At 40.6% G+C, this 14,888-nt stretch overlaps 1 protein-coding gene across 10 annotated transcripts in view; it reads left to right on the top strand.

Moving 5' to 3' along the window:
- The first annotated feature begins 211 nt into the window (after positions 1-211).
- Positions 212-14,888, top strand: part of TRPM1 (transient receptor potential cation channel subfamily M member 1) — a 91,378-nt gene continuing 76,701 nt past the window's right edge. For 5 of the 10 annotated variants that reach the window (XM_032122580.1, XM_032122578.1, XM_032122579.1 and 2 more), the window contains exon 1: positions 13,938-14,247. In XM_032122580.1, the coding sequence (XP_031978471.1) occupies positions 14,146-14,247 (102 nt within the window). In that variant the 5' untranslated portion in view covers positions 13,938-14,145. Of the gene's footprint in view, positions 334-2,605; positions 2,672-11,210; positions 11,307-13,936; positions 14,248-14,888 lie in introns of those variants that run through there. The other 5 variants (XM_032122574.1, XM_032122575.1, XM_032122572.1 and 2 more) reach the window with 3 other exon arrangements.

Below are 14,888 nucleotides of genomic sequence, written 5' to 3'. Positions count from 1 at the left end.
CTTTTTACTCAAAGCTAAATTTTCAGAAACCCTTTACCATATCACTTTCATGATTATCTGTGACACAGCACTGTCACCTTTGGCAACCGGTAAATCTCTAATAGGAATAAAGCCTGTAGTAGTCCATAGCAGCAAGCAGGCTTACTCAAGGGAATTAGGAATTAGCCTTTAGTAATACCCTGAGTGGACATTTGTACATCCTCTACCAGAGCTAAAAGAACCTCTGCATGCTAAAGGCTATGGCAAATACTTTGATTTTAGAGTGAACGTTATCTTGCTATGTCTAACTAACACACACCCCAAGGATGTGGTGTTTTCTTCAAGTCTGAGGAGGTAGGTGCTTCTCATTTTTCTACCAGTAAGATAAATGGGTGCAGATTGGGTGCAGGTGAGAAAATAAATGTGGTTGTCTTTTCTACCACTGTTCTAGTGGCTGTTTGCTTCGGGCAAAGATCTTTCGCAAAGCAGAAAGCTAAAAAAGGCTCATTCTGCCTTCAGGGAGATGAAAGCTGCATGTGGTTTTCTCCCAAAAGGTGGTTATCTCTTCCAGCATCTCTTCTGATACTCCTTCACCCTAAGGAGTTTAAATCTGAGCACTTTTTAAAAGACAATAATATTTTTGTATATCAAGACATTCTCTTGTATTTAATAGAAGAGAGGGATTCGTTTTCTTCAAAATTAATAATGAAAGTCAATTTTTAGCCGTCTGACAGATGTTTGAGGCGAAAATACAGTGGTACATATATGTTTTGCTATGTAGTTGTTAAATGCTTTATCGAAATTCAGGGCTTTTAGTACTCATTATACTTGTAGGACAGAAAAACATTGCTGATACACAGAACAGTAGAAGAAACAGATGATGAATGAAAAATGCCTGATGCTGTAAGCATGATGCAAGGCAAAGGTTCCAAATTAACTGATTTTGTTTAACTGGTGTTATTTTTGTTCCACTGTCATGATTTTCTCTTCAGTGCTCCTTGATCTGAAGCAAAGGGATAGAGCTCTGAACATTTGCAGTTCACCTTACTTTACCAACCACACTGGAATCTGTTATGGTCACAGTTACTTTGAGATGAACACATAACAGAAAACCAAATTAGATCAATACAGTAGCTTTCTTCATATCTGTATTGATTATGTGGCTGCTGAAATGGAGCTTGGCAGTGGACTTAGTCATCAGTTGGGCCTTGAGTAGCTGAGGTGAGAAATTGCCTACCCCTGACTGTTCCTGGGATGAGAGCTTGGGAGTTTTGCAGGGACTCAGTGCACAGCAGCTGGGAGGCACTAATGAATGTGGATGTAGCAACTCCAAAGAGAGCTCAATGGCAGCAATAAAACCTCAGTCTTATGGTCATCTGCTGTAGTTTGTGAGGACTTACTCTTTTGCTGGGTAATCATGAACCATGTGTGTCATAAATATAAACTACAGCTCAGACATTCTCTTTGCAGCCCTAGTTGCCAGTTTCAGGGGTGTCAATGGGAAATTCTTCAAAGTACCTTTCTACTTGAAATTTCTTGTTAATTTTGCTGCAGAAATCTTGCTTCATTTACAGTTTTCTGCTAGTAACAGCAAATTGAATGATACCAACATGTGCCTTCTTTCATCGGACCACACAAGTTTGGAAATTAAATGTTCAAAAGTTAAGTTGTGGGCAAACATAGTTCTTCCAAGAGTCCATCTTGCAAGGACACCTTGGATAAAATATGGGTTAAGCTAAGCAAGAGTAATGCATTATCAAGGAAAGTGTCTGCAAATGGAGTCAATCAGGGATATAGTCATCAGGACTAATTGCGTAAGTATGTGTTCAAAGATACAAATGCTTGCTTTCAGTCTTGTCTCCATTCAAGCCAGTTGTCAGACTTGCTTGAAGCTACTTGCCATCACAACTAATTTAAAACCTTTTGCATCAAGCTGAGGCCAAGTTTTCATCTGAAAAATACCAGTGGTTCAAGTTGCCATATGACCGTGTTTCTTCCTTGTTCAGTTTGGAAATTTTTTTCATTCACAGTTACAACTAGAGGTGTCCTGATAAAATAGGTCTTCAGTGTTCACTGAGTTCTGTTTAATCTGCTTGTTTCTTCCAAAAACAAATGTCAAAAATCTGATTCAAACGTATGTATGCTGAGAATTAGTTGGCTGCAGTGAAACAATATAACAACGGTTTTCTAATTTAACACTAGGCCCTAAACCTACAGATCCTGGAAAAGCCTAGTTCATATCAACTTCATTAAAGGTGGAATTCAGCCTACTGCTGAGGGCTGGCATAAAGACAATCTATGCTTAGCTCTCTCTAAATCCTAAAATATGCACTGCTTTTGTTTCTGAGCTATGGTAAATTTTATGTGGAGAATTTAACACCTGTAAGGATTGGGCCCCAAAAACTGTAGTAATTGCTAAGGGGAGAAAAAATCTGAAATGTTCTTCTGTACAGTACAAAAGAGTACTTCTTAATGAAGTAGAATTTGTTTTCATAGTCAAGAAGTTTTCTTCATCTTCTGTAAAACTAGTCTTGGATTTCATTATTTACAAATTTTCTCTCAAGACAGTACCTGCGTATAAAATATTTCATGAAGCCTTCATTTCATCATAATTCTGTTGTTCTAGAGCACATGAAGATGAAATTTTTTGAGGACATGTGGGGAAAGCTACTTCAGGTGCATTAATAATCAGGTATATATTGACTTAGATATATGTGTATGTATGTATGCAACAAAGTGGATGTGTTAATTTGAAATTTTGCACTTTTATCTGTTGAGACAGCTTGGTAAGTTCAGCAGCAGTAGCATAGTATGATGGTGTGGCACATGGTTCTCTGCCTTGCAGGCAGGAACATTGCTGTTCTGGTGCTTCTGTAGTGGTGACTGTCCAGAGGTTTGCACAGCCTGGTTTTGGTGGCACTTACCCTGTGCCTTCAGTAAAACAGTGTCTGATGTCAGCTCAGCATCTGGGTTACCCAGTTTTCCCAGGTACACTGGGACACTGGGCTGTGATTGTTTCCATGAGTAGAACAAAGGAATGTGAGGAAGCCCTGCCAAAACATTGTTTATTTCTGTGTATTCCCCCAGTTCCCCTCTTTCAGTCATACGATATTTTGATGAAAATTCAAACTGGAGACCCTGGAATGCATTTTAATTAAGGGAGGTGAAGGAGAGAAGTCTGAAAAAATGACTGTGAACAGCTGGGACTGAGATGGCAGCATGGGTAGTTCGTAAAGGTGTGCAGACTCGTAATCACGTTTTCTAGGGAAGTGTAATGTACGCACCAGGAAGGGGCTTCCTGTGAGGAAGAAAATGCCTCCAGCTCTGCCTCAGTCCCTGAGCACAGATGGACAAATGCCATTACTCTTACTGGTTGGACAAGTCATGGTTCTGTGGTGCTCAGCAGGAAACAAACCACAAACCCCAAACACCTGTGCTGCAGTGAGCTGTGATTGTGGTGCTCAGGGGCTGATGCAGGGCAGCAGTGTGCTGGGACAGTGCACATAAGCCATCACTAGCTGGAATGTTCATGGGCAGGGAAGCACAGTGGTTGTGCTGTTCCTTCTCAGAGCTGCCACAGCTCAGAGCTTCCTGTTGTTTGCAGTCCGAATGGATTATTGCTCTGCCAACCAAAGGAAGGCTGTCCTGCTGCCTGCAAGTCATCTTTGTGGTGGTGTGCAGGATGCTTCTTCTGGAAGCTCTCTGCGCTGCTTTGCTCAAACAAAAAGTTGACTGCCTAAATGCGAAGCGGTAGAGTCGAAGAGTTTCTTAAGTCACACAATATAGTTTAAAACCTGTTTAAAGAGTTTTTCCTTTCTGAAGGCACCTTAAAGTCAGTGTTGCAGCAGTAATCGTGCTAAACATTCATGTAGCTGCAGTTTGGATTGTCTGTTCCAGCTAATACACATTTTACACTCCTGAGTTTTTCCCATCTTAGTGAGTAAACATATAGTCTTAGCTGACTGCAAAAAGATTAGTTTACTCCACTGGGCTTAATCTATGACATTGACTAATCTTGGTGTGATCCTATTACTGCAAGGTCAGCTGGGATTGTAGTGTTTGATTGTCTTGCTTTGCTCATTTGATGTCAGCATTCGTGGTTTGGAAAGTTTTTGTTTTTATTGGTATCTCTGCAACTCTGTAGTCAGGAGAGAGATGGCCGACTCATGTGATCCTTACTTTGAAAAGATTAAGATATTGGCTGTGAAGGAGGGAAAAGGGAAGTCGTCCTCATCAGTGTTACTTTCTGAAATTTAAGTCACAGTAAAGAAAGTCCACCATCATTTGGCAGATCTCTGAAGATCTGGATGGCAGGAGTTGGTCAGCTGGAAGGTATTGTTCCTAGCAGAAATGGAGAGCCTCCCACTGATGGAACTGATAAAGGTGGGAGTTCTAAAATTCCTGGACTAAGATCTGGGTAGTGGGTCTGTCACAAGTAACTTCTCTTTGCCTCTGTCAGGGGGGGCATGGCAGGCTGGTGGCTCTCCAGTCTCAGTGTTGCTGGTAGAGCACTGATCTGTAGCTGCCCAGAAGCTTTTTGTTTCCAGTGGTTAACTTGGCACATCTCACCACTGAGCATGAACTGCAGCTGATGTCATGATCAACAGATAAGAGGGATGAGGTGCTCCTGACAGCCTGTGAGTGAGAGTATGTAGTGGTGTCTTTCTCTGGCATGAGCACTACAGCAACTCCTGTTGGCAATCCCCTGGAAATCAGTGAAAACCTTAAGGGGCTGCCCCCTTCTTCTACAGAGGTTGGCAGCAAAAAGCACAGTTGCTTTTTTACCTAATGCTTGGTAGGCAGATGGGAGCAATGGATTTTTCTCCTAAATGGTGTTTTCAAATCTCCTCCAATTTAATTAGGTTTCACTGCTTTAATGTACCTTTCTTAACAGACACTGGTCAACCTGAGGTAAAACACTACAATCAGAAAACATGCAGCATCATGACAAAACTCACTGGGATGTCACAGGACTCAGTGAGTTATGCAATGGCAGTAAACAGGGACCAGCAATACACTGATAGGTGCTAAGCTCTGTCAGACAAGGCCACCTAGAACATGCTGATTTATTGCTTGCTGATGTGTGCTAGAGTTGTTTCCGGACTGCATCATCTGTCAGGGGCAAATTTAACTGAAATAAAGAAACCTCTAAGTGGTAGAGTTATAATGCAGAGAAGGGGGATCATAATATTGTATTTGTATTTCTCGTCTCTTTTCTTTCTTCTGGTGATGAACTATGAGGTGTTTGGGTTTTGTAGCCACCCCTTTTAAGTTAGCATCCTTCAGAGTTCAGCTGAGGTTTCCCTTTCTCTTCTCTTCTGTAAAAGTTCATTAATGTTGGGAAAGTACTTAAAACATCTTGCAAAACTTTGAACCCATTACCATAAAGAACTGTGGGCTTGTCAGTACAGCTGAGAATGTTTCTTAAAAATGTGGGGATTGTTTGCTCAAGCACTTTGCAAACCATAATCATATTTGTATCTGTCTAAGAACTCCAACTGAATTTACAAATATAATAGAATTCAGTGTCTTTGCATAGGTTTATATGATTGCTTCTTTTATTCAGGTAGAGAAACCAAGATATTCAAGATATGGGATGACTTGCACGTGGTCCCGTAGAAAATCAGGGACAGGAAGAGAATATCCGATTCTCAGTCCCTTACTTCACACTGAAATCTGTTCTTCATCTTAATTTTTCCAGTTATCTTGCAGCTAACTCATCCTTCATATTGTCTTGTTCTTCTGGCACCAAAATGTATTCACATGCACATTTCTGGGTCTTCTCTAGGTTACAGTTAGCATTATTGCTAACTGGTCCAAATTTGTTTTGTGTATTTTATTTACTTTTTTCATTTGAAAAGCATTTTTCACAATCAGAGCTAACATGATGGTGTAGAATACCAGTACATCAGGGTTTAGGAAATGTTGCTGGCCAATTAAATTCCTTTTCATACTGAGAGGTTTTTAAACCTCTTCTGGGCAATTAATTGTGAGTAAAGATTAACATATTTGACTTTTCCTACATACCAATGTATTAAATATTAGCCATGGTTATATTTCTGGAGGGAGGACGGACAATACTCCCTGAGACAATCCTGTGCTTTCCCAAGGAAACGCGCGCTGCAAAGCAGCACCAGGTGGCGCCGGTGGCACCCGAAAGGGCGTGAGTGGGAGGTGCCGAATGCAGGGGAATGGGAGCCCTCGTGGATCCCACCCAGTACAGAGCATTTCCCATGGATCCCACATGGTGGGTGCAGGACTGGGCATTCTGTGCTTGGGACTTTGCAGCTGAACCCAGTGCTATGAATTAGAGAATTTATACATTACCAGAGTATCTCAGGGAAGTCTGTCCCGTTTTTTGATAGCAATTCACTTATCTCCTAATAAGAACCAATTGCTTCTTCTACCATGGGAATGATGAAGCACAGTAAGAAGCCTTGTTTCATCATTTGGTATGTTGAATATTAGCAGAGTTTCCAGCACATCTGCTCTTCATACGTTCCTTGGTTACCCAACCAGGGAGCAGGTTTTTGTCACTAGTTGGAGATACTGGCTTGTGGTGGGAAGCAGAAATAAGCATCTTCCAGAGCAACAACCTCATTCTTTTAGTTCTCACATCAGTGGAGTTTTGTGGGTTGGTATCCAGTGGGGCAGTTCAAGGTTTCCGTATTTACTTGTCATTAAATTACTCATTTTGCTTATGCTGTAATTCTTTCGCTCTCTCTTTTTCTTCGCTAACCTTTCAAGTCCTCTGTTACTAGCTAAGTAAGACACATTCTTTCTTACAGCCTTTAGTTGCTCATAGATATGGAAATGTTCTGAATTTATTTCACTAGCTTTGTTTGAGACATGGTAATGCATTGACAGAAGTGGTGTATTGAATACTGAAATTATGATTTTACTCAAATCAAATGAAATGAAGACAAAACCTCATGTAATTCTTCTGAGATCCTGTTCTCATTGAAATCTCTGTCAAAATCCCATTTGCTTTTAGAATTGTGAGGCTGAAGCTGATTTCTGCCTGTATTTATGCAGTATACATTAAAGTCACCCAGCCTGAATCCCATCTTCAGTGAGGGGCAGTGGGGGGCCACCACCAATGGCAATTCTACCTCTGAAATCAGTCTGGTTTGCATTTTGGATCACCCTGCTCACACCCAGGAGGCCTCCAGCATCTTTCCAGTCTGCCCAGCTCAACAGACTCTTGGTGCTCCCTTCTGGCTCCAGTTTGTGGTTCCAATAACAGAGTTAGCATTCCATTTTTATTACAGAGCAAAAGTAACTGTATGGATGTACAGACAATTTCAGACTGTTTTAGACATAGGGAAAAACATTCCAAACAGTATTTAACAGAAAGTGTTTAAAGGCATTTTATTTATGACATGTGGTTGTTTGAATGGAAACAGAGTGCTTGGAAAATAATGAAAACATAGGGAAAATGAAGAAAAAATCTTGACCTGGTTATTCAGACAAACTGATCGTAATGGTCAGCCAAGGTGAATACTGTCAGTTTATCATTTGTCAGTCGAGGCTAGCAGGTGTTTTACTTTAGGACAAGGAAGTGCTTTGTCACATAGACAAGTTTTACTCCGGTAAGAAGTCCTTTCTCAGGGCTGATGATGCATAGAAAATGGAAAAAGATTCAGCAAAGCTGGTTTATAAAATAATCACAAAAAGAGCAGTGTAATCCTTTCTATCATCTAATCTATTTTATTACTACGACTATGAGGACTGCAAAGAGTTACAAAGTGAGAGTTAAAAAGTTGCAAAGTGTCTAAAAGGAAAGTCACTTCCAGGTGTGCTGAGGCTGAAGGAGATTGTAATTAATTTGTTGTCATTATCCTTAAAGTAGGCGTGAAATCATAGAATGTTTTTAGAGGCTTAGCTTTGGATCCAGAGTAACAATTTGCTTATTCTGTTCTAGTGTCCCTAAAACAGTTACGAAGTTCAGTCTGCATATAATCTTTTCTTATTATTATATTCATAGTCCTATTTTTTAGAATTCAGGTTTTTACCTCCCCATGTTTTAAAGCAACACAAGTCAAGAAATCAATTTTCTTTTCTTAGCTTGGAAGACCTATCCATTTGCAGAATCCTGGGATGAGACAAGAGCCTGATTTGTCAGACTGCTCCCAAGTGATCCTAAATGTGCCACCAGCCCCTTCAGCTTGGTTGGAAGTTGAATGTGATGCCATAGTGAAGGAATCCAGTGTCCTGGTTTCAGCTCTGCCCCTCTGAGGACAGCAAGAAGCTGTCACTAGCTCTCTAATTCCATTAGTCGGCAATTTGCATGTGAAGTAAATTACTGTACATGGGGCCATGGAATGTAATATACCATTGAGGCCTGACTTTTCATAAATAGCCATTAACCATGGGCTAGATCCCCATAAATGCCAAGATTGAATTAGATAGTCTTCTATGCTGGATGAGGGACTTTATCTGCTTCAGTTTTTGAAAAGTCATTTGAGGCAACAAGAACCTGAATTGAAGAAAAGTGGCAGCTTCCATTTGCTATTATAGGAGCTGTTGCTTCTTCAGCATTTTTCAGAATTAGGTCAGGAACTGTCTGAGCTTAAGCAACCAAAATTAGTGAGTGTCTTATCAATACTGGAGCCTGTAACCAATTATACTGTTCCTTATCTGTAAAATTATGTTCGATTTGTGTTATTAGTCTGGGTAACATTTATAGGGGAAAAAAAAAGAAAAAGAGAGCACAAGCAGAAAATTATATTGATGTGTGAAGTATAGGTCTATTATTCTTTCCATGGAAGGTATTGTCTAATGACTTCCTGACGCATGGTGCATATCCACTGCTACCAGTCCATAAGCAATTAATGGATGAGGAAATGTGCAGCCCAGACAAGCTGGGAGCTGTGGCTGGTTTTCTCTTGGAAATCAGCCCTGCCATCAGACTGGGGGCAGAGAGGAGGAAACCAGAACCCAACTAAAAGGAAACAAAAGTGTTTGTCACGCCTGGAGGTTCATGCTTTGTATGTGACACAGATCTCAGCCGTTCTCTTATTTGTTAGAAAGGAGAGCGCTTCTTTCCTTCCCAAGGGTGCTGAAGTTCAGGTTTTTAATGTTCGAGTCACTTGACTGTTAAGATGGAAAGTGCTGCAGAAATAGCTACCAAGTTCTAGGCAGTGTAATCTAAGTATAATACACTTATGGGCAGGGACAGATGAATGCACATAACGTTTTGTGCTGTCCTCAGCCATCATTTTCTTGTATTGCTATTTTTTCCATCCCAGGTAATTTCAAACCAAGGAAAGAAACCGATTAACTCAGTTTTATTAATCAGAGATGAAGTCTCTGCTAATAGAAGCTAGAGCTTCTTGTGATACTGTTTGAAAACACAGGAATGTCAAAAGTTCAATGCTGGACAAACTTTCCTGTAAAAATGCTCTCCCGACGCCATTTTCTGTGATGCGAGGTCTTCATTTCCATTTCTAATGTAACACCTACTCATCGAGGTGGAAGCTGATTGTGCTTTAAATTGCTGTGTGCTACCTATACAAGCTTTAATGCACTCAGGAAGGGGAAAGGAGCCACAGAGCTCCAAGAGAACTCACCGTGGTGTTCGGTGGTCAAATGAAGATCATCCAACCAGAGCTGCTCCAATGTTAGTACCAGTGATCATGTAACTAATGGCAAATGGTTAAACAGCTGGCAGCTAGCCCTGTCTATGCAAGAAGTTGTCAGCTGGCTCAGCCTGCTGTTCAGTGGGCTTCTGCCTGCTGTAAAACTGTTCTTCTGATGTCTCTGAGGATGCTATAATAAAGTAGGATCTAAGGAACACCCTCTATCACAAATTTTGACTCTGTGTGTGCTTCAGTTCAGCACTCTAAACTGCTAAGAGGAATACAGTGGTTTTTGTTTTTAATTTTCAGTTTGAATACATCTTTGTAGCTAAAATGTGATAAAGAATGGGCCTATGTGGTGTAACATCTTTGATACCCTGGAAAATGGGCTAGAGTACACTTGTAGGAAATTTGCAGCTATACTGAGGGAACACAGTTGGAGGCTGTTTCACTAATGAGCTGGAGGAATTGACCAACACAAACTTCATAAAATTTTACTAAGGCAAGTGCAAAGCCCCTGTGTTAGTAGGACCTGGAATCCCAGGGAACAGCAAATTGAAGGTGAGTCAGCAGAGTGCCCTTGCAGTGTTGAAAGCTGTATTAGTGAGCGGGAAATGTTTGTTCCCTCTGATTGGCACTCAAGAGTTTGCATCTGGAGCGCTGTCTTTATTTTGGGAGCCCCTTACTGCAGGATTGACGAATATCTTTTTAGGGGTCCTTGGGATGAGGGTGGTTGGAGTATGGAAGGCCCAAATGTAAAGATAGGCTGGAAGAGCTTGTTCAGCCTGGGGAGAAGGGGGCTAAGGAAGAATTAAGTTGTAGTCTTCTACTAGGTAAAGGAGTGTTACAGGAAAGATGGAGCCAGATTCTTCTCTTAAGTGCAGAAGGAAGAAACACTGCAGCAAGGGAAATTCCACAGGGACATAATGAAAAAATCCTCACAGTGGGGAATGGTGGAGTACTGTAACAGCTTACCCAGAGGACTGGAAACATTGTCCTTGGAGGTTTTCAGCATTCGGCTGGGCAAAGCCCTTGACCACTTGATCAAACTTTTAGGTTGTCTCTTCCTTGAATGAGAGGTCAGACTAGGTGAGCTTCACAAGTAGCTCCAACTTATTTTTTTCTATGATTCTACAAATATACAGAAGCTGATGGTTGATCACCTCCAAGGATGAGGTGACAGTGTGACCTGGTGAGTTTCTACTCCCTCGGCAGGTTATTGATATATAAGATTACTGGTATATTGTTATTTACTAACGTGGGGTTTGTTATTCATATGATCAGTGCAGATTATTTCTAATATGTGAGAGTGCTCACATGGGCACCAGTTTACAGGCCCATTGGCACAGAGGTTATTTGTTTATCTTTTCTGTCCACATCTCATGATCTGTTTTAATTTTCCTTTAAACTTACTGTTTCCCTTGCAACAGAAAGAGAGGGGGCACACAGTTGGTAGGTAAGAAAGGCTCTAGAATGCAGAAACAGACAATGCTGAAGTAAAAGTACCACAAAGTGGCCCACAGTCTTCCTCTGAGTTTAGGTATAGAATTGACTACATGGAACTTCTTTTCTCTAGCTGTTACCTGCCAGTCACTTGCTGAGTTTTTGTGTAAACTGTTACATTTTTAATCCAAGTATGCTCTTGCCTAGGTCGCTGCAGCAGTGCTTTGAGGATATGTAGTGTATGGAAGAAGTTGCCTCTTCACCCAGCAGTCCCCAGTGACCTCCAGAGTGCTCATTCTCATGGTAGGTAACCAGCACTGAGCAATATTCTGTCTGTGCTTTGTTTCGGGGAGGCACAATAAAGAGTCAAGAACTGTTAAGTGCATAATGGACCCTAGGCTGGTTTTTCAGTTAAACACATGATTCTTGAAATTTTCGTATTGTGTCACAAATGTCAAAGGACATCAAACCAGCATGCTTTTTTTACAGAAAACATTCTTTTGAGACATCCCATTTTAAAAAAGTGCTTTAAGTTTTTGTTTTATAATCTATTGCCTATGAAAGAAACTTGTGTTAGTTTATTATTCATATTAAATGCAAAGTGAAGGAAGGCCTAATTCTGCATGTCTTGTACATGTAGGTCTTTACACAGGTCTAAGCCTATCTTACCCCTTCCTGTCAGTGTAAATAAAGTTCATTGGATTATGAACTGCTGCTTTCCATATTTAGTTTGACTACCAGGGTGAGTAGAAACATTTTAGCTGATGTGATGGACTACAGATCAAAGCTTTAAATCTATTGCTTTTTGTTTTAAACCATCAAACATCTCTGATGTGATGTCATAGAATACAGCTCTATGAACAGCAAGAGCAATGTTTGGTTTTTTTTTCTATAGGCTGAAACAACTACAGTTGTCTCTAACCAAACTATTCACTTTTTTAAAACACATTGTAATAGGGCCTTTGGGACATGGATCTGCTCATGACTGCAAATGTTAAATTCCCATGGTGTGGTATCAATAAGATGTACAACTACTTACGTCTTAATATATTACTTCTGTGTACTTTGAAATGCATGCATCCTGCCTTTCCCAGAGAGCAGGCTGTCAAGGACCTTGATAGTGATCTTGCAGATAGTGTGCCTGCACTCTGCTTGTTCCTTTATGGGGGTGTATGCTCCTGTTTTTTTCATAATCAGAGGTCAACCAGTTTGATTTCAGTACAAAACATGGAGGATGATGGACAGATGTGTCATTTCATGTCATGGATTGTTCCATTTCAGAACTAGTTTAAGGGTCTTTCACTTCTGTACTGTGCCAAATATTTATTCATTGTCCAACAATATACTGTGGCAAGAGATTACTGTGCTTTCCTCCCCCTGTGCTGATTTCAACCACGTGGTTAACACAGATCTGATCCAGGCCACACAAACCATTGAATCAGCTCAACTGATGAAGCAGAAAACTCCAACATGAGATAGGAACCTTCATAATAACATTTGTTTTAAAAGGCTTCCTAATGTGAGACTACACTCCTAAAACCACAAGCTCTTTTGGAAAGTCTATTAAACTTGTGCTTCTCAGTCACAGAGCTGTTGAAAGTGCCAGCATGGTGTGTGTTTCTGTTTCCCAGTCTAGTGGAAATGGCCCATGAAGCGTTATATAAACACAGTGGGGGCAAGCACATCAGCTTAGTTGCCTGATTTTTCAGCTGGGGTTAGTAGTCAGCAGCTTCTGTTGCACTGATTGCTTTTGTCTGGCTCTTGAATGCATACATCCCTTTGGTACTGATGACTTGTAAAAATCCAGAGTGGTCCTTAAAATACACCAAGAACAGTTATAGGGAGCTCAGACATCTTAAAATCACAGATCCGAAGGGACCGAGTTGATTCCTTACTCAAGTTCTACGCTGTGTTTTGAAGAACAGATTTGTTTTGTAAATCTCTGCTTTCTGAAGAGTATGCCCCTATTTTTGTTCTATGTTGACCAAAACAACAAATTTGGTGCATCTCTGTGTATCAGTCTCTTCCATGTTTTGTTTTAGGTTTTCAGTACAGTTTTTTGTGCCTCCTCTAATCAGCTGCAAGCAGGGACCTATGCCAGTCTTATTGAGGGACAAAGGGATGAACCTTAAAAAAGACAATAAATAGAAAGTATGACTCTATAACTAAATCCTGGAAATTAGTGGTGCATCTGACTTAACCTCAGGGTTACAAATCAGCCCTGCCTGTGTATTTTTCTGAAATAGGTCTCTGTTTTCTCAGTGCGCTCATCCGTTTTCTTTTTTCTAAACGAGACTTTCGAACAAATTCCTGGCTGGTGTCTTCTGGAGCCAACTAGGTATTTCCTAGTCAATAATTACTTCATTGTTCTTTTAAAGAACCTTGTCTCTTCCTCATTTCTTTTTTTATCCTCTCCCACCTACCTCCTTTTGCTCTCACTCTGCATACTTAGGCAGAATAGTACAGAACAGATGCATTGAGATATTAGTGAGAATTCGTGAAGATAATGCACACCACACCTTATCTACCCTCATTCCCTAATTAATTAGAATCTAACTGGTGATCTTATGGGTTGTTTGTTTTTAAAACCTTGTCACTCTCATCCCGGGGCCTGGTGTAGGTACACTTGCCATCAGCAGTTATCCTTTAGGGCCCCACCAGGCCTCTAACCCATGGTCTGCTGAGGACCATCTGCTCTTTTCATGTGCTTTTCTACTGATACCAAAACAATTTCCATCTGACTGCCCTGTGCTTTGCACAAATAAAAACCTTTCAGGCTGCTGCTTCTAAAGTAGATTTACCTTCAATCACCATTTATTAAATCTCTGTCCATTAAAAACCATAGCTTGCAGAAGCTGTGTGCATTAAGCCTGATTATAGAGTCAGTAGAGAAGAGGGAGGGGGCCAGCAGTTGCTCGTGGTGTATTGCCTTGTTTTTCTGCTTGGCTGGCTTCTGGTAACACTTGTGACACGGTGCATATTGGAACAGGAGTCTCATCATTTGACTTTGATTTGGTTCTGTGCATTTGTCTCACCTTATATTTAAGCTGTAACTTAATAGTTGTTGGCTTCAGGAAAAAACCTGCTCAGACTACATGTCTGAAATCAGGGTTTTCTTTGATGCTGGGGTACTAGTTCCGTTATGGAGGGGATTAAGAAAGGAAAGCTCACAGGTTCCTTACGGAGGATGAGTGGCTCCTTCAAACGCACTTCATTTAAAGGCTCAGCATCTGGATCACAGAGGGTAAGTCTGCAATTACCCAAATAGTACAGCCACAGGGAAACAGCTAGAGGCACTGTTTGGCCCTCTTGCTTTTAACAGCTGGTACTGTTATAAATGAAAACTATTCCCTTTGTGCTTGTTTATGTCTCAGAGGTATCAGTCATGTTCATTGCACTGGTTCTAACAGTGAATCTTATTCGTGTTACAGGAGTCCTTTCACAAGTTCCTGTCTTAAGGATCTTTGGGTTAAATGTCACTGTACAGGGCTAGCCTGTAGTTATTCCTGTCCATACTCAAAAACACATTTTGATGCCTATTGATAGTGTTCGTCACCAATATAGATGCAGTAAATGTGAAGACTGGTGGGATGTATACCAGATTTTGATGTGATTCACTGAACTACAGATGACAGATTCTATGGGAAATACAGTCTGTGATTAGAGTATTTGTGGTGTAGGTTATGAATGAAAAAGCGAGGCAGGAGAATGAAGACATGAGTGATTGCTTTATAATGTATGAGCTCACTGTTCTCATAAGCTTGCATGTAGTAAATGAATAGTAAGAATTCGTTTTTTAACTGTTTTCAAGCTGTTAAGGGAATTTATGTACATATTTTGTCCATAGATTGATAGATTCTTTTACAAAAAATACAGACTTACTTC

This window comes from Corvus moneduloides, chromosome 13 (assembly GCF_009650955.1).
Source record: "Corvus moneduloides isolate bCorMon1 chromosome 13, bCorMon1.pri, whole genome shotgun sequence".
NCBI classification, from domain to species: Eukaryota; Metazoa; Chordata; class Aves; order Passeriformes; family Corvidae; genus Corvus; species Corvus moneduloides.
This window is presented reverse-complemented; position numbering and strand designations above follow the sequence as displayed.